The 27,422-nt window shown below is 39.8% G+C and overlaps 1 protein-coding gene across 2 annotated transcripts in view; it reads left to right on the forward strand.

Moving 5' to 3' along the window:
• Positions 1-27,422, forward strand: part of GSK3B (glycogen synthase kinase 3 beta) — a 153,336-nt gene that overhangs the window by 30,755 nt on the left and 95,159 nt on the right. For both annotated transcript variants that reach the window (XM_074159730.1, XM_074159722.1), the window contains exon 2: positions 25,996-26,189. In XM_074159730.1, the coding sequence (XP_074015831.1) occupies positions 25,996-26,189 (194 nt within the window). The remainder of the gene's footprint in view (positions 1-25,995; positions 26,190-27,422) is intronic.

Below are 27,422 nucleotides of genomic sequence, written 5' to 3' on the forward strand. Positions count from 1 at the left end.
GCTGATTGGAAAAAAACCTGAGACAGCAAAGACTGTTTTTTGTGAAAGTGTATAGTTATGACTTGAAAACAGCAAGGTTTGGGCTTCATTCAGTTAAAACTTTTTTTTTATATGCTCTTACCTTCCCTCCCTCCTCCACAAACACAAACATATAAAGGGTGGGGTGCTTATCTCAGGTTCCTGTGAAGCCTGTGCTTGGATTGCAGATTGTGTCAAATATAAGGAAAGGAGGAGAATGGGAGATGAGTGTACTTGCTAAAGAAATACTGGCAGTACCTAAAGATCTTTGTTGGCCTCACCGTTGCTTTTTAAGATAATGGAATAGGTAAACAAGCTTCGGACAAGCCCTGGTGTGTTGGGAGCTGTTCTTGGAAGCTGGTTACTTGTAACTAGAGTTTTCTTGGAAGAAGAGCTATTCTGGTATACCAGTTGACTTGTTGGGTGTAGAAACTTCTGCTCGGGTTCTGTATTTAGGGATTGTCTTAAATGTAGCCTGATGTCTAGTCAGATACTGCTGTCTGTATATATTACATAAGAAAAATACGTTTGTGTTTTATGTATACTTGTGACTAGTTTAAAGGTGAAGTTGACAGCATTTTAAAGTTTGATAGACTTTTGGTGCAGCAATATTAAGTTAATTCTTTTTATGACAGTGCAAATAAATCCTGGGAGTGATGGTTTTTGTTTTTTTTTTTAAGGAGGAAGTGGGTCTGGTGTTCATAGGCATTTTAGATTTCCAACTTTTCGTCTGCAAGGTGGATACCTAACGTAGTGGAGATCAATTGTAAGTTAGCATTTAGAGTAATAGTATGTACATGAGGGGTTCACCTCATCAGCTGAAACTTGTACTTAAAGGGAGGAACTAGGAAGCCTTTCTTAAAGCTCATATTCTTCAGCCCGTGCTAGTAGCGTTTAGCACTCCTTGTAACTACACCCGGCTTTGAAAAATCGATTGAAAAAAGCCAATTTATGAAATTAAACAAGCAGTTCCAAAGATTATGCATGATCAGTTCTGTTGTTTGCCATCATGGAAGTAAATAGCTTCTCTGTTCCAAATTGGCATTTGGAAATGTGGGAATCCAATTAAAAGTGTGAAGTTGTTTCAGTTCAGAGGCAAGCATGAAAGTTAAGTGTTTTTCTCTAAGTAGTAGCATTAGTTCTGTGCGAGTAGCTGAAGAGTTTCTCAATGCAGGTAACACTCTTTCGTAATGGTTTCTTGATGTTGCTTACATAAAACTTCCAGCATGAAATCAGTTAATTTGACTGAGGGTTCTGCACTGCTTGGGCACAGGTCTGAGCGCTCCCCTCACACTGTGCTAGTTTCTGCTTCCACCCTAATAGTTTAAAAAGCTTTTAAAAATACATTCTCCTGATACATTTAGGTGTGTAAAATGCATGTTTATATTTTACATAACGTTGGATGCTGTGATGAGTGGAAAGGATATCTGCAGTTGTGATATGACAGTGTGGTGTTTGAGCCTGTCTTTCTAAAACCTCATCCGTATTATAAAAACATATTAAACAGCCATATGAATTATAGGACAAAGTGGAAAGTGTCTGTTAGTACAGAGGTACTTTAGCTAAATAGTTCTAGAATTCAGTATCCCTTTAGGGGGGAGATAATGTGTTTTGCTATACAAGAATAACATGTTTTGAGTCGCTTTCAGTCTGCTTCTTATGTAGAGAAACGCAGTTTATTCAATGCTTACTAGTCCATCCTTTCAAAAAACATATATGCTGAAGGCAATCAAAACAATGTTTGAAAGCTGCTATAATTGCTTCCATAAATGTGGATTAGGAGCTTTTAAGTGTCCTTTGGGTTCTGGAAACTTTACAAGCACTTGCTTAACCTCTGAAGGAAGAGTAAGTTGCAAAAATAGGTGTTCTCTTGAGCAGTAAACACATGCAAATACTAAAGTGACACAGTGCGTGATGTACCTGGACATACTTCCGTTTGGAGAGGACACCAATCTCACCAGTATGAGTGAGTTGTTGGCTGTCAGGTTGATTGCCTTTGGGGGTTGGAAGCAGCTTTTAAAAGGTAGCCAGAGGCTAAAATGAAATCCATCTCTTTTAAGTGATTTGACTTGGGTTTGAATGTAATGGCAGGCTAATAATTAGTTTTATGAAAGCAGTTTCTGGCTAGCTAGCTGGTTGCCCCCTGTCTGATGCTCACTACAGGGTGGTTATTGCAGGTATGGTTTGTTATCTCTGGCTCTTGCGTTTCAGGAGTGCCAGACCAGGTGAGGGGGCTTGCACATGCATGTGAGAGGGGTGTGTGTGTGTGTGCGTGCGTGTGTGTTCAAGGCTGAGCTGTTTTCAGGGTGAGATGTGAGACAGTTCTTATTATCAGGGTTTGCTCACCCACCTGGGTTTGTCAGTGATTGGAGCCTCTTCAGCCTCCCTTTCATTTTTCCTCTGTAGTGCTCTACAGTTTAGGAACTGTTTTTCCACACCCCAGCCTTAGGTGGGACGAATTTAAAGTCAGGGAGAATTTAAAGCTTGAGATGAGTAATTGGTGTCCCCACGCCACAGGCTATTTGTGATTGCTTGATGAATTTTCAGTAAAGTGGGGTAGATGTTCAGTAACTCTTATAGGAAAAGGATCATTCTTGTTTGCACATCTGTGTGCAGAAGTATGAGAGTATGGGTTGTGGTCGGTTCTTTCCAAGCTGCTGGATAAACACTACGTAGACCAGCATTTTGGTTGTGCGTATACCTGGACAGTGATGATTTGCACACAAACTCAGTTTTGCTCTTAATTACAGGGAGGCTGTATAGCTACAAGGGTGTCTGAGGTAATGCCGATGACAGATGGGTTCAAAGAGACAATTGGGTATGAAGAGAGATACTTCTCCCATTTGAGGGAATTGGAAGAGGGCAAACTAGAGGTTGTTACCGCAAATGTGAGTCATGGACAAGGAAAAAGCAGAAGAACAGCAGAAGAGTTGAAATGAGCAAAGTAAATCTGAAGAGACAATGGGAGTAAACAGCAAAAGGATATGGGAATACAAATTAGGGAAGAGATATAATGAAACTAGGTAAAATAAGGTTCTTACAGATGGAAGTAACTGGTTTGGAACACTGTACAAGTGTGTTTGAAAAATTAATTTTAGTTTAAGTTCAGTAACTCCATCACATTTGTAAAACAAATGTAATGCACTTTTATAAGAATTTGAACTTGTGCTTGCCCTCTGAGTAAACCAAAATGTGCTGAGCTCTAGTTGGCTATGTTTTGCATTAAAACAAACAAAAACTGCCTGTTGTACCTAATTTTGTAATTGTCAACTGTTCGCAAACAGTGCTGCCCAGTATTACGACACTCCCCTAGCGTGAGATGGGAGAAAGCAGTTTTTGTCCTTAGGGTTATGCCTCTTTGTGTTCCCCAGGGTTCCTGCTTAACCTTAACATGAGAAATGTGGGTTGCTTTTAAGGAGGGATGAGTTTATTGCACGATCAAGTGACTCTATAAAAAGAATAGTACCTATTCAAGGTAGCGATAATAAACACATGGCTTGTAGTCTTTTTAACTTTGAGGGATTTTATTATCTTTTTTTAGCTGTGTTAGTCAATTGACACAAACTCAGTGTTTATGTTACTTCCTGGACCTCTCTGCTGTTCTGTCTCTGCCCAATACAATGATAAATAATTGTATTATTTGTATTATATGAAATGAATTCTTAGGTGTTTCCTTTCCATTTTTATTGGTTTGATTTCTGTTTGGGTGTTGGCCCCCACGTTGCCAGCTCCAAAAGTGCCCCCAAAAGACAGTAAACTTTACTAAAATAAGGGCTCTATAGATAGAATGCCACACAACTAAAACAACCATGGTAACCCTTTCTTGCCAGTTCCTCAAGTTCAATATGGGAAGATAGGAAAAACTGCAGAAATAGATTATCTTACTGTTTGCTGGCAAATAACTGAAAGACAACTGTTGGTTCCTCATGTCATGGAACAAACTACTGTTTTATTTGGAGTTGCAATATTTTTGATACTCTATCTCAATTAGAAGAAGTACTTGATTTAAGTGTTGGAGGTAGTCAGAAAAGTTACGCTGTTAAACTGTTAAGGAGTATATGTTCACGCATAAGTAAAACAAGACAAAATGAGCTGAAGTCACGCAAGCAGAAGATGCAAGTGGCCTCTGGGAAAGGGTTCAGCGACTTTAGTATTGAGATATTGTAAACATTATTTTCAGGAAACTGCTTATATTTTAAGAACAAAGATGTGCAGCAGGTGTACTAAACCATGAACAAGTCAGCATTTAGTGTTAGTATATGGAAAATTCTGTGCTAATGTAATACTGAGTTATGTACTTAAAATGACTAGGATATACTGCAAAAAACCATGGTCTTAACGTTGTCCTCCACCCATCCACCAACACATTGAGGTTTTTAACAGCCTGTGAATCTGAAGAGCTGCATGACTTGTAGAGCAAACAAAAATGCATAATTTTTTCATGGTGCTTTTATTGTGACTGGTGATACAGATTTAAATTGTATGCATTTAATGACTACAAATTGGACTTCGAACAGTGTATTCTATTCATTGTTGTCTTCTGCAACATGGTCATTCCCTCTGCATCCTTGTGAAGGACTTGGGAAGGCTGTGTCCTCGTGAGACTTTTAATAAGGCTGAAATTCTTTTCATGCTTGGATTTTAAATACTCTTCAAAAGCGTTTTAAATCTAAATTTTGCAGCAGAGTGTTGCAACATAACAAACAAAAGTGATACCACTTAGTGTATCTTAATTTTAGTGGAGTGTCATTTACAATTTTTCTTGTATAGGGTCGACTTGACTTTTTCTTATTTTTGGTTTGGTTTTGTGTTTTTGTTTTTTTTTTTCCAACCCAAGGACAAGCTGAGAAAACACATTTAAAAGTATATTTGTCTTAGCTATATGTACTGCAATATTTGAGAAGTGTTGTCTTTTAAGGTGTTTTAGTTTAAATACATGGGCAGAAATAACTAATAATTTAAAAAAAACCACACTCAAATTCATTTTAATTAGTGTGTAAAACAAAACTTGTTGCTTTTATACCTGCTTGTTGCAAGCTGTGTGGATGTGTTCTTAACTGCTTTAAAATGGCACTTGAAATGTTTAAGTGTGGATGAAGCCATTCCTCGTCTTAGTGCTTTTTTTAGTACATAGGGTATTCACACTGCTATATACATGATTGACCAAGTACTGTTGTGCCTAAGCATGCTTCAGGTGGTTCTTTGTTATTATAGTGCTTCAGGCTGTGTCCTTCTTTTTGTAGCCACTTAAATGCCACTTTTTTTTTTCATTGGCATCTGAAGACGTGGAAAAGACCCAAATCATTTTTTCTTGCAGTTCCTCTATTGTTGCTATGGATGCTGCTTCCTCACAGCCTGCAAATGGAGGGAGAGATGGCATGGTCTTGCAGGTTCCACTGGTGGCCAGTTTACTCTTCCCACAGCCTCCAAGGGCCCTGGAAGGTGTTGCCGAGCCCCATCTGTAGCGGAGCTCAGGGTGCTGACCCAAGGCAAGAATTGCACTGGTTCCTTTGTTCCTACATGCGCTGCTGTTTCATGTCCAATATGGCTGGTTTGAGCAGATACCAGTTCAGGGTCGGTTTGTGTTGCCACATCTCTGCTCAGTTCAGCTCTCCTGAACTGTTTTGCCTCAGCTGTGATTCAGACTCTGAGCACTGGATAAAAAAGTTTCATTCTATGCAGCTCCTGCCTGAAGGTAAGAAGAGGTTGTGTGCTCTAGGTCTGTCTTACAAGTTGTCCATCACAATACCGCTTAGTGTCAAAAGCTGTTTCCAGACCATCTTGTAAGGAACAAGAGACCGAAGCAATATTAAGGCCTACAAATGCTTAACGTAGCGTTGCCTTTTTTGAAGAAACTTCTGCGACTGAGATACTGGGCAGTGACTCAGTTGTTTTAAGCTTGTTTTTCTGTCCCTCCTAGTTTAAGATTTGCCTGGAGAGGATGGGCCTTCATGGAGAAATAGATGTTGCCTTTTAAAGGTGTGTTTTACTGAGGGTGGAATTCCCTTGAGATGACATCAAGGAGCTGTAACTATGGTTGGTCATGCAGCTGGGGGCAGGCAGCCCACTTCTAACCTGAGCTGCCCTTGCTGACATGGAAGCTTTCAGAGATAGAGCCTGTGACACAGAGGTGTGTAGCTGTTTTGGAAGCAAGCTTTTCTAGACTCTCAGTGCCTGGAGTAGTGTATAATTGAGATAGCTAAGCTTGTCTTCTTCTTATTCATTTTCCTCCATCCCAAAAGCCAAGCTGTTCACCATGTCTGACTAACGATCTGTACTTTTCTTCTCCGAAGTGGGTCTTCTTGTAAGAGTATAATGGAAATTAAATCATTAAATCGTATTTTAGGAAGTTTTGATGGTATTAAGTCAGTTTGAAATACTTCACGTTAATATCTTCCTCTCCAGTTTTGATTTAGATGGTAAGAAATACCAACTGGATCATGTAACCAAATATGTGGTCTTCAACAGTGGCAGTGATACTGCTATTTAGGGAGAACAGGTAAGCATGGCCACTCTGTGACTCACTGTCCCCCCTACTGTTCTAGCATCCCGTCATCAGACTAGCAGCCTTACAGGCTACATCCTTGTCTGTTCCCTTTTGTACCTACTCATGATCCTGAGGTAACAGATTCCCAAAGTTCCTTGCTGGCAATGTTGCTCTTATCTGCTGCCATCAGGTTTTTGTAAGCTTTGAATACATTAAACCCTCCCACCCCTCATCATCTTGCATCCAAATTGAAGAGCCTCAGCCTCTTCAGTCTTTTCTCCCAAGGCAGCTGCTCTGTCTCTTTAATCCTTTAATTGTCCTTTTTGAATTCTGCTCTGCCCTGCTTGCATGCCGTTTTCTCCACATCTGGGTTCTTAAGATTGCAGTGCACTAAGTCTTTACATAGCAGCAAAATTACTTTCTGCCTTGTTCTCAGTTCCTTCCTGTTGATGTCCAATAACTAGATGACATTCTCAGTGAATGTTGCACACTGCGCCAGTAATTTCAGAGGACTGTCAATGATGACTCCAAGATCACTTTTTTGAATTGTAAACTCCAGCTATAAATTCAGCATGGAAGCACAACTTAGATTTAATTACTTTTTCTCATCTGTATTGTCTTAAGAACTCTCTGCATTGAATCTCATCTACTACACTCAGCTTACTCAGTTTAGTGAGGTCCTTCCAGAGTTCCTAGTCATTGCCATTGCAGCTGGCTGACCTAAAAAAGCTTAGCTTCATCTGCAGACTTGAAAAATTTCGCTGTGCACTTCTGTCCAGGTCACTGAAGATGTTGAATAGAATGATTCCTAGCAATGCTACCAGGTCAGCTCCACTATTAACTCTTCTCCATAGTGGGAAGTTGACTATTAAGTCTTACCCTTGCTTCCTAGTCTTTAGCCAGCTTTCTGCCCATAAATGGACCTTTCCCCTATAACCAAGGAACTTGACTTCTTGCCATAGACTGTTAAAGAAGCAGCCTGGGCTTTTTGAAAGGCCAAGTATGTATTTTCCTTGGATCCCTTTTACCTGTTTGCTTGGGGTGCCAGCAGGGTTTCTCTTTGCCAAAGCCATGTTCAACTTATCCTAGCAGGTTGCTTGCTGTGCCCTTATACCCTTAAATCTGCAGTCTTGCCATGGATGGAGATCACGTTTACCAGTGATTACCTTAAGATTCCCACTGGAGTCTTGAGTTTTTGGTGGTGTGGGGGGTTTTTTGTTTGTTTGGTTGGTTGGTTTTGTTTTGTTTTGTTTTGTTTTTTTGCAAGCCCACCAGGCCAATTATGGAAGAACTGGAAAGAACCATATAAGTAATGAGAGGTTTCCTCCCCTGACCCAGTATGCCCAAAAGCACAGGTTTGGGTAGTGTGAAGTGAAAACTCAGTTATAATTATAACTAGAGGCAGTCCTGCAGACTTTAACTGTACTATGTTATATGGCGTATTAGACCCAGATTAGGCACATGACTTCATGTAAATGTGTATGTGGCTTACAGTTTTGTTAATACTGCATAAATGTTTGGTTGTTGGTGGTGTGTTGTTTTGTTGGGGTTTTTTTAGTTGTGTTTTTTTTTTTTTAAACACTGATCTCCTAGCACTTGGCTAAAGGTAAGTGTTCTGATAGTGGCAGTTCCCTGTGTTAAGGCTGACAAACCTCTTACCCCTTGCTGCTTTTTTTTTTTTTGAGTACAGATTTACATTAGTTTTCTCAGTAGCAAGGCTGGTTTCCTTTTCCTGCCTGACTCTGACCTGTTTAGTCCCCAACACTAGTTTCTTAAACAGCTGTGCTGTGAACCCAATCAGTGAGACGATCCAGACTTGCAGGTATGTTTTTTAATAAAAAACATAGCTTGGTTTCCTTCCCAGATTACTTCATTGATGTTTATAGCATAGCTACACAAACAGTTTCATCAGTATGATTTAGTGTGTGATGAATTATGGTAGTAGGGAGAGGAATAAGATGCCACAGTGTGTGGGAGACTTCTTAATCTGATTTAGCTACCAGAGAAAAGCAACGTGCAACTACATATTCAACTGTATGTAAAACCAGTAAGTTAGGAGTCCTAGCAGTATTTTTCATACAAAAGTACTTTGCAGTTTTGACTACCGTGATGATTATGATATTGCTTGCATGAAGCTCACTACTGCCTTTTTGGTACAGTTTTAAGTGCAAATACGTAATACGCGATAAATGTTGACTTGTGGCCACAGGGTATAGCAACAGAATATTGAACTCCTGCAGCATTGCTTTGATCTAGAAAGACTTGTGTTGGTGTCAGTAAGTCATTATTGAATCCTGATAGAAAATAAGGAAGATAGCAAATTGGTTTTCTGTTTGAAATGACCTTTATGTTACATTTAGATTGTCCCCGTTGATGGTAAAACTGAAATAATAGGAAAGTAAGAGAACATGTGCTTGTAAGACTGAAATACGTTGAACCAGCTTGTGCTTATGTGCTTGCAAGGGATGATGTAGTGCTGAAACAGAGCCATCTCGTTGGAGATGGGAATGATGGCTGTAAAACCCTGGAGCTCAGCTTGGCTGTTGGAAGCTTACAAGCATCTGTATTTTAAACAATTCTTGTCGTAAGGGAAAAATCCTGTTAAATGTTTTGTTTCTTATAATCGGACAGGCGTAGGGTGTTTTTTAGATGGCTAGTGTGTTTTGGGTTTTGTTTTTTCAAAGATGAATTGTCTGAGTTAATATTTTGCATTGAACATGGCTTCAGATTTTTCTCTTAGTCTATTTTGCAGGTGATGTTGCACTGGTCTGTCCTGTGTGGCTTCTGTGGGGCAAATAGTAGGAGGATGGTTTGTCAAATAGGAAGGAGTAACTCACAGCTATTAAACCAGTACATACCTAATTTATTTCTTGTGCTTAAAACCACCAAAGTGGTATTCTCAGGATGCCTTTTTCTAATTGTGTGAAAACCTGTTAATTCTGAACCTGTTAATTTTGGCAACAGATGTTTTACCTAGCAATGTTTCTTAGATCAGTGCAAAGAGCTAGATGTCTGTTAGCAAAGCCTCTATTTAGGGAGCCTGTTCTTACCTTAGCCATAGATCTTCTTCTTAAACATATCAAGAAATAATGAACTTCTTGGTTTTAAGAAATGATAGTATAGTTAATTTGACAGTGCTGCTCTTATTGCATAAGCAACTCTATTATTCCAAGTCTTAAAGGCCACAGGTTCCTGTAATGACCAAGAGCATTTTCTCCTCAGGATACTGTTTCTAATGCTGTAATAAAATGCCCTGGCTTTCCACTCTTCGAGTATAATTTTGTGTCCAGGTTTTTTAGTGATGGAGACCTTCTGAAGTACTTGGAATTATGGAGGAAACCAATCTGTATTCATCCTGTACAAGTATGATGCTTCCCATCCATTTCTTCATTTGAATAACATTCTGGGGAATAATTCCGCTGCTTTGGCAAATGAACTAAGGGTGAAGGTAGATGAAGAGCCATCGTTGGGATAAGTAGCAATCAATCATTAAACCAAAACCCCTGCCTTTGAGTAATTTCAGTATCGCCATAATCTTTGGTGTTGGAAAGGGGATGACTGAGTCTGAATATTTCCTAACTGTCTAATTTTGATGGACCCACGTATTAACCTCTTCTAACCCATCTCTATATAAAAATATCTAAATTTTTTTCTTTGTTCCTTCATTTATGATGCAGGCATCATGCATTACTTACAGTAGTTCCTATTTGCTGTATCAGATGTCAGGCTCTTCGGATGTGACAAACTGAAAGGGGCAATAATTGGATTTAAAAGTAGATCGTATTTTCAGGTCATCTTACAGAGGAAATAAGTCTTCTGCAAATGCTATCGCTAATTCCAAAGTTGTGTACCAACTCAAATGCATTTCACTGGTAAAAGAGCTGTTTTTTCTTAATGGCGCACTGAATTGTAGCGCTATTTGATTTATCAAGGATCTAAAGTGAAATACTAGATGTTTCCTTATATGCAAGTGTAAAGGAAAACAGAATCCCGGGTTCATTTTTTGGCAGATAAAGGACAATTACCAATTTGATTGTTAGAAAAACATGTTTATTCAGAAGAAAAGGAAGGAAAAAAGAGTATTTTTTGTAGTAACTATCTAAACTGAAACATGAGCAAATTTTTCTGCTTTTTTGTTGGTTTTTCCCATAGCTTTTTAAGAGGATGAGTCTCATCTTGCCTTTGCTGAAGTCGTTCTGTGATAAGTTTGATTTATGCATTCATTATCACTGTTACAGTGCCAGGCTGTAATGTCTTAATATAATTTCACTGTGGGTTTGTGGGTGAGTGGCTGCTACTGTGGAAAATAACTTCTATTGAAGACTTTACTTCCTGTCTCAGCCAAAATGTGAGCAGTCAAGCATATTCTATATGCTCCTTTCCAATCTTGCTTTAGTGAGAATTACTTTCTTCTTAGCTCTTTAAGTCAAGACTACTTGATCTTTGTCTTACGTTATTGTAGTATTCTCCTGTTCCCAAACTCACGCTAAATATTTCTGATCTTACTTTATTTCATCTGTTTAAAGATGTCAGTCAGTTTTTACATTATATTCTTTCTGTCCAATGCCAAGAGGAGAGATGACTTTCTGAACAAGGTGAAGATTAATCCAATGTTAATCTGGTGCCTGGATGCTGCCTAGTATGCTCACATCTAGCTGTCCTGGACTTTGAACAGAATTGTCAGTACTTGCTACTATAGATGTTTAGGTAAAATTTTAGCTTCCTACCAGATAGTCCTGACAGTGATATGCTTTAGAGATGTCACTACTTCTGCCTGTTCAGAAATGTTTGGTTGGCTTACTGCATGTAGTATCTTTAAGATCTTGGGTTGAGTTTGCAAAGTTGGAAAGAGAAATACAGAGATACTGCCTCTGGCTTGGGAACTTCCCAAGCCATCCATGGCTGGAGGCTGGGAGAATGTGCTGGGATAGCTGTCCCTGCAAGATTGTCCTGTTCTGTACTCTTCCTTAAGTGCAGTAATAGATGAGAAAATGGGATAGATTAACTTGTGCTTTGTCTCTTATGTGCTTCTTGTATCTTGATAGTTACATTTGAGTATCATTCCTCTATCTGAACTTTCTAATAAAGGACCTGTATTCTTCAAAGTGCATTATTTGTTTATTGTAGTTACTGTCTTCTGAGTTAGGTAAATAAAGCCTTGTCTGCAGAAGAACACTAGACTGCTCCTCTGTCTTCACTCTCTTGTGAGGTGGGTGTCTGTATTATTGCATTGAAAGTAGGCTCCTTACCTGAACCAAGATAAAGCATTGCCATTATTCTTCAGTTGTAGCAGCTGTAAAGAAGCAATAGGCTCCGTGATCTCCTTCTAGAAATGGAAATCTTTTGTATGTACCCACAGTCTTGGCTTCATAATGCTTGGTTTATCTTGCTTGGATTCCTAGGATGGTATATGTAAGAAGAGAAGGAAGAGCTAGCAGTGCTGAGACCTCAAAATCCATTTTCTCTTCCCTCAAAGACAATCAAGCTTCTAATTAAGAAAACCTGCTGCACTACTGGCAAGCACTCAGGTGCTTTCAAACCTATACAGGTTTGGGACAGGAGGCCTTGAAAAACCTCCACTTCTGGATAGGTATGCAACTTTTGCAGATGTATATATGTATAACTTATCAAAATTTGCTCTCATGAGATTTTAGGCTTGTCTTCTACTTAATATCACTTATTTTCTCCTTCATCATATCTTCAAAAGTGATACTGTTTTTGTCTGGCATGGAAACTGGCTGGACTGCGGAAAGGGCTGTTTTTGCTAGTTATTTTTCTTCTTGCCTGCATAATTGAGAGGAAGTTTTGTTAAAACAGTGCTGCTCTCCTCTCCATGTTTCCAGATACCTCTCTCTATTATAGGATTTCAAACTCCAGCAGTCTTCCTTAACAAACAATTACAGGAACAGTTTTGAGAATTTCAGCTATATGTGTAGAGATTGTCCCCAAAAGCCTTGGTCTGCTTATGTGCTGGCAGAAGAGAATTGAATCCCCAGATGTCTGGGCTCATTCTTATGAGGAGAAATATTCCTTTTGTTCATGGTTTTTTTTGTGGAGAAAAAGGGATTCCCATTGTGTAGGATTTTGTTTTAGTAAAATCTGTTTATTGCAATAAAATATTTTGAAACATCTTCTGTAGTTTGAATTGCATTATTATCCTTTACTGGGAGGAAAAAAAAGAGTCTTATTGAAGTATGTGTATTGTTTCTGAGAGCAGAAAACCAAACAAACTTATTAATAGGCTTGAGAAGCCTTGGGAGAAATACTTTTGCTGAGCTCAAGTATGTATTTTAAGGTAGGATAGTTACTGCTCAGAATAAATTCCTGAACTGGTGTAATGTAACGCTTCTTGGTTTTGGTTTGGTGGTTGGTTTTTTTTTTTTTAACAATAGTTGATGTATTATTCAGTTGTTTGACAGTCTGAGCCTGTGTTTTGCTTTGAGAAAGCAGGGGATGTTGTGCTAAGGTACTATCACTTTGGTTCACCCAAGCCTACAGTTTGGTGACTACCTCAGCTTGCCCTTGACGCAGGCTGTCGTCAAGAGGAACGGCTCCAGCTTTATTGCCTGGTTCTCTCTCCTTCCTCTGGCAGCCCAAGCACTCCCATTGCTGGGGTGTGAATCAGGGCAGGGAGCCTTGTCCTTCCAGAAGCAGTTCTGACCCAGCTCACTCGCTGGTAGCAGCTGTTTGATAACCTGGTACGGGCGCAAAGCAGTGCCAGGGCAAAAGGAGGGATGGGAGGACCAGCACTGTCCTTCTGACGGCAGCCTCCTTTGCAGGCTGCATCTCCGTCGTGGCGTTGAGTCAAAGGGTGTGGTTTTTACGTTGCACTTACTGCGTGGCTTATCTGGGGGTATGGGCAGTAAGGAACAGTCCTGTTCTCCATTCTTCACCTTGTCAGACCTAACAGCTGTCTGTCTTCAAGATGAGTCGGTTCAACTTGCTGATTTGAGGTTTGTTTTATTTTGGAGGTGGATTATTTTGTCAGATCAGTGAGATAAACTGACTCATCCTTAGGCTACAAGATAGCCTGATCAAAGTGGGTGCTACTGCCCAAAAGGATGGTCTTATTTCTTACCTTCATGCTCCTGCCATAGCAAATTTGGCTATGTGTAATGTGAAAATGAGCTGTAGTTTCTATGTTTACCTTAAATAGTTTTAGAGATGTCCAACACTTAGTTCTCTTCTTGTCCTACTATTTTTATTACTTAAAAAAAACAAAACAAAAATAAATCAATCAAGACATGCCAATGATGAAAAGCTTACGCATCTACCTCCTAAATTGCTGCCTCATCTGTAATAAGAGCTCCTTCACTGAGAGAGCTATTCCTGCCATGGAGAATATCTGCATTGCATTGATGGCATGCCTACAGTTTCTTAATGTTAATTGAGATAATGCTGTCCTTGAATTCAAAACCATCTTTAACCTAAACTGACTTGTTCCATTTCTGTGCAGTTCTGTGGCATAATCTAAAGCAGTAACATGGGCAGATGCAGAGGCTGTGCAGTCTTTTTAGAGCTGGTCTGCATTCTGCATTATGAACTGGACAGTGCAGTGCAACTTGATTTTTATTTTTTATTTTTCCTCTCTGCAGAAATGGCTGTAATGCCCCTTTCACTCTTAGAATAGCGTTCAACACAGGGACTCAGATTAGCTACTACTCACTTTACTTTTTGACTTTTTTTTGCCACTGTATTTCCCACCTGAGATGGATGTTGGTTCTGAACAGCTGGCAATTTTCTTACTCCTCCTCAGCGTTAAAAGATAAGCATTAAATGAATGCCTTTTCATAACTAGCTTCATCTGTCTTTCTCTTTGGATTTTGGCTACTGTATCAGATTGCAGACAATCTGTTTCTTGCTGTGATTTCACTCTCAGTCTAATTCAGTCTCTAGGTTGGGCTCTGGGTCTGTGATGCTGTTTCCTGGTCTTCCTGGGAATAACATGACAAGCACATACTGTATTCCTGCCCTGTGTTCAGTGAACTTGGACAGTAAAATAACATCACAAAGTAGAGTCCTCTGACATCACAGAGAGTAGAAAAATGTATTGGAACACAGCGCTCTGGCTGAGAGGGGGAGAGAGCTTAGTCCTCTGCCCTCCCAGAGAAACTCTACAGGTTGAAGCAGATGTTACTGTTCGTTGCACCTGGGTTTTCAAGGCCACCTGTGGTACTGATAAATACAGAAATTGCTCTTTTTATTAGACAAAAAATTTAAGATCTGAGGGTGCAGCATTGTGATAAAGATCAGATACTGTGGCAGATAACTGCAGTGGGGTAATACAAGGGACCTTGCCAAGGAGATTCTGGCAGATGAGGAACTACACGCTTCTTGCTCTACTCCTTCCTCCAGAGCTCCACAGTCTGGCAGGGGTTGCAGAGACCTCAGGGAACTGCTGGGAAGCTCTGGTGGCCCGGACTGCCTGCAGTGGTGGTGACAGGAAGCACGTTGTTCTCTTGGAGAACTCGTTTGGGGGCTCTCTCTGTCCAGTGTTAATCTGATAATAGTCCTGCTTCAAATTCTCTTCTCTCCTTCAATCTCTGCTCTTGCTTCTGCATCTGTCTACTCTTTCTCTTTTTAGTATAGTTCTGATGATGTTCTTGGTTTTTTTCTGAGTTTTGGGTATTTTGAGGTTTTTTTTCTGTCTCTTTGTTGTTCCTTACCTTCACTATTTTTATTCCTTTTAGCCTATTTCCTTGCAGGTCTTTTCTTCATTCCTTCCTTTCCTCTCAAATAACTGTGGTGCTTGCCTGAAACAACTGGCCATTATACCATTTCCTCTGTGGGCTGTACTGTCTCAGCCTATGTCTGTCTGTCTGCTCTTTAGGCTGGGCTACGGGCGTGCTGGGGCAGGAGTTGTCTCTTACTCCCTCTGCTGTGCCTAGTACAGTGGGGTCCTATTCACACTTGATACTTAAGCACTGCTGTAACAAACACAATTTAAGATTTCTTATTTAAATCCCAATAGAAGAATGGAGACTCCCTCTAAGATGCAATAAGATGTTCTTAATTCGTGCAAGTGTGTCTTGGCAGCTTGCAGCTACTGCAGGTGGCTCTTCTGTGGGTTTTGCTTAATGGTGTGGTCTTGTGCATTAGAGATGTCTTAGTGGATGCAGAGAGATAATGAAAAGGAAAAAACAGTGACGATCTCTGTTCTCAGGGATCAGAGATGTACTTGGCTAGGTGACATGTACATTTAACTGGAAAACTATAACAAATGCAGTTAAAACTGAGTCAGAGAAGCCTCCAGCAAGTAGACAGCCTCCTACTTAAGCAATTTACTGAAAGGTTTACAGGTCATACCAGATACTTTGGTGGGAAGATTGTAGGCCTTCTAGGAGTTCTCCAAATGTGCTGTTTATCATTTGTTAGTCTTGGCTGGGGTGGAAGTTTTGGAGTCTCTAACAGTGCTCTTAAAGTGGGCATGCTAGTAGGTGCCCAGTGATGGATTCACTATAGCAGCCTCAATAGAAGATGCTGACAGACTCGTTGAGGGTCAACTGTTGAATGGCATGAACAAGTGGGTAAATACAGTCTGTTTGTAACTTGGGGCTCTCCAGTGCCCTGTCAGGGCTCAGTTAACAGGGATTTTATAAGTTATTATGTGTCAGCTGAACTGCTATAGTTGTCTTTGGCAAATGTTTGCTAAATCATGTTCCCTGATGATGTAAGAGGGAGGAACAACTAAAGGAAACTTCAGATAAGAAATCCTAGTACAGTATAGGCTGAAATTCTCAGCTGGCAATGAACTCGGCTATATAGCAAAGGGGGATACTGTTGAGACCACAGTCTCATGTTAAAATGATGCTGTTATACTGTTTCTGCTCACTCCCTATCTCTGTCCTTGTCTCTTGTGCTGCTTTTAATCTGTAGGCTCTTTAGGGCAGGAATGACCTGACCTTAAATTATAAAAACAAATGCTGTTATGATCACTTCAGTACTTGCTTCCTAATCTGTGGAATCACCTTATCTAAATTTAAAATTGATTTATATAGCTAAATAACTTTTGTGGGGTGGGTTCATCTGCATGTGGGTGGAGAGAGAGGAGACCAGAAAGAGTGCCTACTAAAAATAACTTGTTAAGGAGCATGAGACTGCTTATGAAACCCTACTGGCAGCCAGTGTTTAGATTACCTTAATTGTATGTTTCTGTATTTTTTTCCAAAACAGAAATTTTAAGTGTAAGCATTCTGGTGGATATTTTGTTTAGTCACAGAAGAAAATGTCTTTTAATGCTGTTCCTTAAGATAATAGGGCAGGGTTTTCCCCCCACCTCAGTGTTAACTGCAGCTTGAGAAAGCTCTCTTGCTTAGAAATTTATTGTGTTTGTCTGTTTGCCATGACAGAGTACTCAAAAGCAAGCTATGTGTTACTGAGAGAGATGATTAACACAAGTCTTAAATGTGCCTCAGAAAGGTGTGGACACCACTTTATGCCGTGGTAGGAAGGAAGGGTTTAGTAAAATGAATCTTCAGAAGCTGCACATAAACATCCCTTCTGGATTCAGCTGCTTGGTTTATAAGTCGGTGAGATGGTAACCTGCTGGGATTTGGCAGCTAGCTTTTGGAATCCTATCTGCCACAGCTGGATCTAGAGGAGGTCACCTGATGGCTGGTGTGATAATAGGCATCTGGGCTAGATCAACAGGGCTCTTCTCATCCTTTTTCCTCTTGCATTTTTGTTTTGTTTTTAAAATTGTTCAGAGTCAAGCTTATGTTGGGGTAGAATAGCACAACTTTCAAGTCCTCAGCACAGGAAGGACGTGGACCTGCTGACGCCTGAGGAGGGCCACAAAGAAGGCTGGAGCACCTTTCCTATGAAGACAGGCTGAGAGACTTGGGGCTGTTCAGCCTGGAGAGAGCTCCAGGGAGACCTTATAGCAGCCTTCCAGTACCTGAAGGGGGCCTACAGGAGACATGGGGAGGGACTCTATGAGGGAGTGGAGCGTTAGGACGGAGGGGTAATGGTTTTAAACTGAAAGAGGGGAGATGTAGATTAGATATTAGGAAGAAATTCTTTGCTGTGAGGGTGGTGAGATGCTGGAACAAGTTGCCCATGGAAGCTGTGGATGGCCCATCCCTGAAAGTGTTCAAAGCCAGGCTGTATGGGGCTTTGAGCAACGTGGTCTAGTGGAAGGTGCCCCTGCTTATGGCAAGGGGTTGGGAACAAGATCATCTTTAAAGGTCCCTTCCAACCCAAACCATTTTAGAATTCTATGAGCTGCATCATCAATATTGTGCAGTGCTTGCTTTGGCTTCTGTAGTTAAGATCTAAAAACCTGTAGAAAGTCAATGCCTTAGAGCTTCATGTGACCTTGTAGTGGACATTTTAACAAGCCTGTCATGTGAATGTTCCAGGACCTGTTAAGTACCCAGTTCATTTTTTAAAGGCTTGTTTATAGTCTTTAGCATTAAGCTTTCAAAGAGAGTGTATTGAATGCCCCGTCCAAAAATCTATGATTACCTCTAAAGGGAGACTTAAAGCTCCAGTAACATTTGGAATGACTGAATTGAGATGCAGTAAATCCAGATGCTGTTTCTTTACTTAAATTTTAGGGTTTTTTTTTTCCAACAGATAAATAATAGGGAAAAAAAAGTCCTTGCATCTTGACGTAATTTTATGTGTTTATTATATCAAATATAGGCATAGGAGACACCTGTCACACTTTCCTGGAACATATTTAGTTTCTCTTTCTTTGTGACATACTGACCTCCAAAAGGCATGAAGACAGAGGTCAGCTGTCTTCAGAGTTACACACTATTTCATTTTTATAATAAAGCTATGTTGCCTTTCTGAGCTGTTACTGCTGTTTTGTGGTGATGGTATAGTTGTTTTACAATAGTAGTGATTGATTTCTGCCTAGTGTTTGCTTTTTACTTCGTTTTCCAGTTGTCTTCTGCATAGATTTAGCCCATAGTACTTTGAATTTGTATTTGCCATTTTAGAAGCTATTGAACAAAATGTAGATGTACCAACATTTTGTGGGTTACAGGTTTTGCTTCCTGGAAAGTTTTGAAATTGGTTGATGTCTAAAAACCATTACTATTGTTTGATGCAAGTGGAATGAATATTTTCTTTTTTTTTCTTCCTTCCTTTGTGTCCAGCAAGAGGCAAAGGCAACTTTGATTTCAGCGTGGAGTATTTTAAAAGCGTTTTACTTTAGTGGTCTTTGGCTTGGCAGTTGTTGCTGAAATTTGTCCTGATTATTTGCCTCTGTATCGAAGTGACAATTAATAGTGACTATCATTTCATTGCTAACAATAAAGCTGAAGAATGACTGCTTTACCTTTTCATCATTTATCACTTTACTATGTTTTTGTTTAAATTGAATGCAGATTTTGACTGTTGTAGAAAGCAGCATATTCGGTGTTGAGCTATGACACCGTTGCATTAGTGTTGGGTAGAAAAAAGTGATTTATGTAGGTATTGAACCTTTCTGACCTTCTTAGACCCAGAGAGTCATTACATTCATCCTGTGCAAGTTCTCTTATTTGAAGCCTAGCAGTTACGGTTCAGCTATATTGTATGCTTCAGAAAAGATTCCAGTCAAAAATAAAAATCTGTGCTGGAAAAATCACCTTAACTTTCAGAGTTTCTTAGAAAAAAAATGGGTTTCCGTATTAATTTTGTCCACCCACAGTTCTGTTCCAAACTTCTGCAAATTCTATTTCTAGTCATTATATGCAATATCTTCTCTGCCTGCAGATCAGAGCCCTCTCTGAAATGTCTGTTCCTTAAACAGGTAGCTTTTAGATATAATCCTCCAGCTTTCTCTCTTTGACTTAAATTGTTTGAGCTCTTAAAGTCTCACTCAAAGCAATGTATTTATCTGACCTTATAATACGTCTGTGGTTTCTTTTTGAATCTCTAGTATTTTAAATCAAATTTTATCTACCAGGAGTGAGCATGCTATTTCAAGTAGCTGTTGCATGGATGCCAAATAGGAATGAACTTTTTTTTTTCTTCTTCCTGGCTGATGTTCCTCTGCTTATGTATCTAAGGATTGCTTTAGGTCTCACTAGCAGGGTAGTGCTTAGGCACTTCTGTCTGTGCCAGGATGCTTTGCAAGTTAAGAGTTGATAACCCCACTCTTTGGGTGGGTTTACTTGGTTTGGCTGTGTGGCCTATCACCTTGGGTCTTGGATCCCCCTGCTTAATTGGTGCCTGGGTTACAAAGGGAGGCCATCTGCTTTTTCTTTGATCTCTAGCCTGTGCTTAACTCTCTAAATCTTGTGTCTGAGAACATCATAGCTTTTCTTTCAGGTTGTTGATAAAAGCAGTAAGCGTAAGGCCAAAATTAATGCTAGAGGGCCCTCCTATTTTGTTATATCATAGTTAAATTGAAATTTATGGGCTAGTGTATTATAATTTGATTAATAATCATGTTTCTTTCTATATATGTGTTACTTCATTAATTTAGGATGTGACAGCAAGTCAGAAACTCTTACGTAAGTCACAGTGCTTTTGGCGTCAATGCTTTTTTCGCTCCTTTTCCAAATGAACCTGTAATCTCATTACAAAATGGAGTCCCAACAATCCAGTCTCTATAAATCACTTTACAATTCTTTATTCATTTTCAAAGTAGCTGGTATGGTACTTAATCTGAAATTATGTCAAATTTACAGTCTCATATGTATCATCCCATCCACCTTTGAATTTCTCTGGGTGTTCCAATTGCTTTCAAAAATCAACATCACTTCTCACACTTCTTAGTTATCTCTTCCAAAATCCTTGGATACAAATTATGAGATTCTTCTGATCTTAAGTAATGTCTGATGACTGCTCTTTTATTGCAATATTCAGTTACAGTCAAGAAGTCAGATGACATTTCCTGTGCTAAAACAAGTGTGTGTGTGTATATATATTTAGTGAATGCTTCTGCCTTCTCTGGGTGATGATTGGCACAATTACAGGTTTTTGTTCAATGTTTGACCTGAGCTATTTTTGAAATTTCAAGGACTCCTCTTGTTTGGGGTAAATTTAAAAACGAAAACTCATTGTAATTTGTTAGACTCCTTCCTTTGATTCCCTGAGTTTTTCTGATGTGATCCTTGAATATTCGTTTCTATCTTCTACTGTCTCCCACTAGGAAACATTCATGCAGTTCACTGATGAAGAAAGGAAACTGTCTAGCAAAACAGTTCATAAATACTGTTTTCATACTTTCTCCCCTGTACTGGCTCATAATTATTAGCTTTTTGTGAAATTGACCTCATAAAAATGTAGTAGGGAAAATAATTAGAAAAATGTCATCTAGGACTGTGATTTCTGCTGCTGACAGTGTATTGCCTCAAGCATGTGTTGCTCACACTGAAGACTCTCAGAGCAGCTGATGACCTCCTTCTTCCTTTACGTGTCATGAACAGATATCTTAGAAGCCAGGTGGTTTCTTTCATAGCCTAATCTGATGGTCGGCATCAGATCCTAGCAGATAACTTTTCTTGTGCTTTCTATTAAGACATTTGTTTCATGAAGTATTCAGATCTTTTGACCTTCTCAATTATCAATGACTGAAAAAAGCCAGTGCAGTTCTGATAGACTTCCATCCCCTTCTCGTCACTCATTTCTCTATAGATAGTTGTGTCAGCTGCTGGTTATAACCTATTCAAGTTGGCAGGGGCTAGATCCAGCAGTGTAGGATTTCTGCGGAAGTGACTTGTTGACTGTATCGAACATTGAGCACATTAAGGTGAAAGAGAGTGGAGAAGCCTTAGACTTGGGAAGAGGAGAAGTAGTCAATATTGACTAAATATTGAGCCATATCTTAATAGGGAGATGACACTAAGAAATGAAAGGGATCAATGAAGGTATTAGAATTACATGGAGGCAAGACAGCTACATGGCCTCAGACATCGTAGAGAGCGTGTTGTAGTTCTGTGAGGTTTTCTCTTAGGACTTGAAAACAACCTAAGCAACATCTAATGGGAGGATCTGTGCACGTGCCAGTGAGGAAGAGTGTAGCAATTGGAGGAGGAGATAGATAAAGTGAAAAGGAGGAGTTTGTAGGCAGTGCAAAGGATTGACGTTGCATTTGAAGTAGGAAGAAAGCAGCTGTAAACATCCTACTAACTCATTGTTTCTTCCCTTCAACTTCAAAACGTAAGAGGAAGAAGAGTGTATATATGTAGTTGAAAGAAAAAAGAATCATAGATCTCTGTCTATATGTGCATTAACGTGTGTTTGTACAGCTCAGTCAGAAGCTAAACAGCTGAAGGGGATGTAGGGCAGACATAATTTTGGACTTTCTCCAGGCTCATTCAATAGAAGGCATGGGGGGAGTTCTGATCAATAGCAAAGGACGTCTTCCATGGGCTGAAGTGAACTTTATTGATTGACAGCTACATGTAGGCACTGGCAAAAAGTATACCTGCAGTACGCTTGTAGGATGATCAGCTTTGAGCTAGCGGTTGGAATCTGTAGCTGGGGGGGTATTTATGTGACAAAATGCTTGTCCAGTAGCAGAAGCCCTTGTCTCACCTGGATACACGTTGCCACAGTTTTTTGGGACTCATACCTCTTGTTCCAAAGCCATATGACTATTTCATTAAAATAATACTGATCCATTCTCATTTTGGTTTAGTTCGTGACTTGTATAAACAAAAGACAGAATTGAATATATTCATCTTTTTTTTGTGTGTACAAAGTTCAATTAATACTCACCTTGAAAGGGTGAGTGGCCATTGCCATTAGGTAAAATGATAACACGAGCTATTCTGAAGTTATACGAAGATACTGGAAAACAGAGCTTGCCCTGATGCTCTAATAAACTGTAGTCTTGTAAGTGGAGTATGTTCTTTTCTTCCCACAAACTGATGAGTATTCTCTGCTTTCAAACCACTGACTTTAATGCTCGTGATTTGTCCCATATGGTCATTGTGTGCTAAAGGTGGAAAGTGAGCTAGAAAGGTCAGAGCATTTGGGAATTAAAATGTCTGGATTTTATTTCAGTTGCACATCAGACTTCTGGAATAACCACTTCATCAAAAAGCACCCCCTAAATACCACATCATGGATGTTAAACACCAAAACAGTGTGGGGAAATGCTTTAAGGGTTTGCATGAAATGTACTAAGTGCAAATACAAGTCTATTGCAGAGTGATAGCTATTTAATTTTACTTATGGTCCTGTCCTGGATGTTCAAAAGGTGTACAGTCACATGAATCAGCTTTTTTGTTACAGTAAAGCTAGGTCATACTGCCATTGGCACCAGAAAGCAGCAGCTTTTGGACAAACGCTAGTGACTCTTCTGATGTGAGCTGTGTTGTAAGAGCTGTTTGCTATTTTGGTGTTTGGTCCCTCCTTCCTTCCTTAGTTTTTCAATTTAATGTTTTGCTTCTATTGTAGACCTACAGTTGAAGGTGTCCAGAGTATTGTGTGTTTGACAATGTGTGCTTAGCCACTGGGGCCACGAAGTCTGACAGTCCAAAACAAAATAAAGAGGTGAAAGGGGTGAGATGAAAACTGTCTAGGCTTCTCATTGAGACTTGCTGTGGTATAATGCTTCTTGGTGTTTGCTTTGAGGGGTCTCAATTTGGAGGTAGTGAAGGTTGCTGGAAAAGGGTGTTTGCTCTCCACTATCTTTTGTCAGGCTGAGGCTAAAACTGGTATTTCCCAGAGCTGTTTAGATAACTCCTTTATATGCTGTTTGGCTGGCAAGTCAACTCTAGCTGTCCAGACAATAAAAACTGGGATAACCATTCTGAACTCTATATGGTCTTCTGAACAATACGTACATCTTTGTAGTTGAACGAGTGGCAAAACAGGCTTGGGGCCCCTGGATGCTGCTGTGTTACAAATATATATTATTTGTATATTTTGAAAAGCAGTGAGATGTTTTACTCTTCGGGATCAAAACTGTCAAAGGTGCAAGGTGAATTTTACCCCTAGAGTCATTCAGGTTCAACTCTTCTGTAATGAAATATAACTGAAACTCTTAACAGGGTTGTTTTTTGGAAGGTTGGAGTCCTTATGGTGTCTTTTGTGAATGGGTTTGCAAAAGCCATTGTTTATTGAAAGAGGGAAACTGGGAGAAACATCTAGGAAGCTCAGTGCTCTGTAAGGTTCTGGTAAAGAAACAAAGTAATTCTTGCTGTAGCTAATTAAAGTGTGGGTGCTTACATTTTTAAGCACTGAAGATTTTAACGAGTTTAGTTAAGAGCTGTTTTTCCATGGACTTAAAAGGAAAGTGTGGAAAGCTGACCAGTTTCTCCTTTGAGGTCTGGAGAAGTTGGCTGGGTCACTGCAGCGCGGTGTTGGGAAGAACAACCTCATGTGGCCTCAAATTGAGGGTTTGCTTTTGCAGTCAAGGAGACCCCTAAGTGAATTGTAGCTCTGAAGAATGTCCTTAGAACAGATTTCTTGACATCAAGTACTTCAGATCTCAACCAGTACTGCCAGAGACACTTTTTTTCTTTTTTAATCCCTAAGATTTCAGTAGTCTTGATTTTTTGGGAAAGCAAGGAACAAACTTCATTAATGGTAATCTCTATTCTTTGGCCTTGTGAGCAAGGCCAAAGAAATCCCCTGAAATACATACAAAATGGTTGGTTATTTTGTTTGAGCTTAACAAGAGGTTAAAGACAAAATTAGGATATTTAATGGGATTTTGCAGAATCTGTAAGCAGTCTCACAGGATTAATGTTTTTTTCACTGATTTGTTAGATACATTTCATGATGCTACATGGGGTTTCTCCTGGTGGCAACTCTGTGCTTGAAAGACATGACAAGCTGGCAAAAGAGTGTTCAGTAACCTTGGATGTGGTTCAGTCAGGACAAATGCAGAATATTAGGCTTTGATAAGAGTAACCAGGTGTGTAAGTGGAAAGTGGTTGAGGATTGGACAGGCAGCAGCTCTGCAGAGGAGAGTTTAGTACACAAACTGATCATGAGTCAACCAGGTTGCAGCATTGCACAAGCTGCAAACAGCGTGCTGGGCTGTACAAACAAGTGTGTTGTAAGTCGGACATGAGAAGTCACCAGCAGGCTGGGCAGAGTTGAGGTAAGCTTCCTCTGCAGGGTCTAGTTTTGGGTACCATTCCTGAGAAATTTTTAGCAATGAGGGGAGAGGTCCCCTAAAGAGAAATAATTTCTCCATCGTGGTAATTTTTTTTTTTTTTTTTTTTTTTTTTTTTTTTGCAACAGCCCTTCACATATTTGAAGGGGGAGGTGGGGAGGACAGGGGGTAGCTGCACCATTTTTCATGCCTTCTGGGAGCAGAACAAGAAGCGATTTGCCTAAACTGCACTAAAGATGATCTGAGTTACCTGTTAGAAAAATCTTTCTAAATGCATGAGTAGTGAAAGACTGGAAGAGACTCCCTGGGGAAGTTCTGGAAGGAATGTTTATTAATAAGCAGATGTGACGATCTCTTGAGTGCAGTTTCTGGAGAGTTGCAGAGTGACTGTTGTGGAAGAGCAGATTCTATTTTTTCTTGCAGCCCTATTTGATTCTGTAACCTGAGCCATTCTAACTGAAGGGCAATAAATGTCCAGTGTGCGCTTGCAAAATGCCTAAAACTTTGCTCCTATTACAAACAAAATCGGACTTTGAACAAGGGGTGCACCACTAGTGATAACAGCGGTGCTGGGACTAGGTAAAAGCGGCTTTGTCTTTTGATGGGAAAGTGGCTGGGAAAGTGCATGTGTGGTTGGCTGCAGATGGCTGAAACCCACAGCTGCTGCATCTGTACCAAAGCACATTCACCTGTGCAGCATCCAACCACGATCTCACATCCTGATTGCATGTCCATGTCTGCATTCTGGTTTCATGTTGAGATGTGAGCTAAGTATGTGCCGTCGTCATCCTTCTTTCCCCTTCCTCTCCCTGCCCCAGTGAGCGCCTCCCTTCTTTGCAAGGAAGTGCAGGTGTGGAATAGGAGAGGAGCAGGACTGCGCCGTACAGTACAGCCTATGTTTAGCTTCAGGTGCACACAGACAGCTTTGACAGAGGTTTTGTTTCTGAATGCATGCAGGCTGGAGCTTTACGTGTAGGTGGGTTTGTAACAAACTTTGTCAGTGCTTCTGTTTTTTAGTTGCTAGATGTATGCCCTGTAAAGGACAGAGTGCTGCTCTGCAGGCTCTACTGACAGTTTGGTTTCTTCAGTTACAGGAAAATATAGGGAAATGCTTAATTTTGGTTGTTTTCATTAAACACCACTGTGTTTAATACCACTTACATAAATCAGGTGTAGGAAATGAGTACTTGTCTTCAGCATGCATCACATTTTATTGCTCAGCTATTCACTCCTGGAAGGGGAGTATTTTTTTGCTAGTAATCATGTAGATGAAAAATTGTAACCACTTAATATATTTCAGTGAAAAATAAGCTCAGTGTTTTCTTAGCATTTTGCCAGGGTTTTTTATTTTTCTCTATAATATTGAAATACACATGCTTATTTAAATCTTTGGTTTACCCTCTTGTGTTTCAGTCTTGTTGGCCTTCTTGTTTACACATGCATTTTGATTATTTGTGTATCTCTTGCTTCCTAGGAGACAAGGATGGCAGCAAAGTGACTACAGTAGTGGCAACTCCTGGACAAGGTCCGGACCGACCACAAGAAGTCAGCTACACAGACACCAAGGTGATTGGAAATGGATCTTTTGGTGTTGTGTATCAAGCCAAACTCTGTGATTCAGGAGAGCTTGTCGCCATTAAGAAAGTCCTGCAGGATAAAAGATTTAAGGTGAGCCTATGCATAAGTTCAGAGTATTTTCATGAATGCTATCTCATTTTGCACGTCTTTGATGGCAATGTTTTTGATTTTTAAAATTTATTTTCATTGGAGCACATAAATGCACATAAAAAATTTCCAGGACTAAAGATTAAACAGATGGTTTATGATAAAGGGATATAGCTTAACTGAAAGTCAATGAGTCACTGTTATGATTATTTGGATTTATGCAAAACAGGAAGCTAAAAATCCTGATTTGACGTTGCAGTTTTGCTTCCACGTTGCAGGCTAGATTTTTCAGACAAGGAGCTGTGGAAACAAGGAAAAAGCTTGTTTTATGCTTACTTTTTTTCTAGCATACACACTTCTCCAGTCATTAGTAATTAAGCTGCTGAAAGGGACAAAAGCCTTTGGGCTTTGTTCTTGGTTGTTGCACCTACAAAGTGGAACGCTATATTTTAATAAATTGGAAAGTCCCTAGGCCAGGCAAGAAGATAACAAATACTGAGCCTGGGGCAGCTTGGGCTGAAGGCGAGTTAATTCCCTTTGTTATCTGATTTATAAACATGATCTATTCTCATGGTTTTAATAGACTGATGTTTCTTTATTCTAAACCAGTAGCCTTCCAAAAAGTGTTATGTTTATCTGGTGATATTTAAACCAAGTAAAAGTTGAAAACCATCAGCAGCCTCATCACTGCTGTTAGTCCTCTGCTTGGTACTTGGTGTGCTTGACTGCTTTCCCTTATAGTAAAGTGGACTGCGGCTAAACTTGTGCAAGCGGTGAATGATAGCAAAGGTACTGGTTTTAGCATCTGAAGGCCACAGCTTTCATTGCTATAGAAGCATAAGACCAATATATAGAGAAAGTGCCATAGATAATACTTGTTGACGTGGTCTAGATACAAAAACTCCTGAGCTTAAAAATAGGAAGTTGAAGCATCTTTAAGGAAAATCAGCAACTTGAAACTTCTTTTTATAATTTGATACTTACTGTTAGTTTCAGAAATACTTCTAAAGGCTATTGGATGATGTTATCTCAGTTTTCTCATTTTCTCAGTAAAATGTGATGCACAGCTAGCTTCGCTGGTAATGTTTGTAATTTGTGATCTGTTTTGGTAGCAAAATCATTCTTTTGTAGTGTTTTGAAGGAACTAGTGTATGCCTTTTCCTTGAGTCTTGAAATTGATGCTGTCATCACCACAGGCATCATCATATCACAGATGCACTGGATTAAGAATGGAAA

Source organism: Numenius arquata, chromosome 1 (genome assembly GCF_964106895.1).
Source record: "Numenius arquata chromosome 1, bNumArq3.hap1.1, whole genome shotgun sequence".
In the NCBI taxonomy this organism is placed as follows: domain Eukaryota; kingdom Metazoa; phylum Chordata; class Aves; order Charadriiformes; family Scolopacidae; genus Numenius; species Numenius arquata.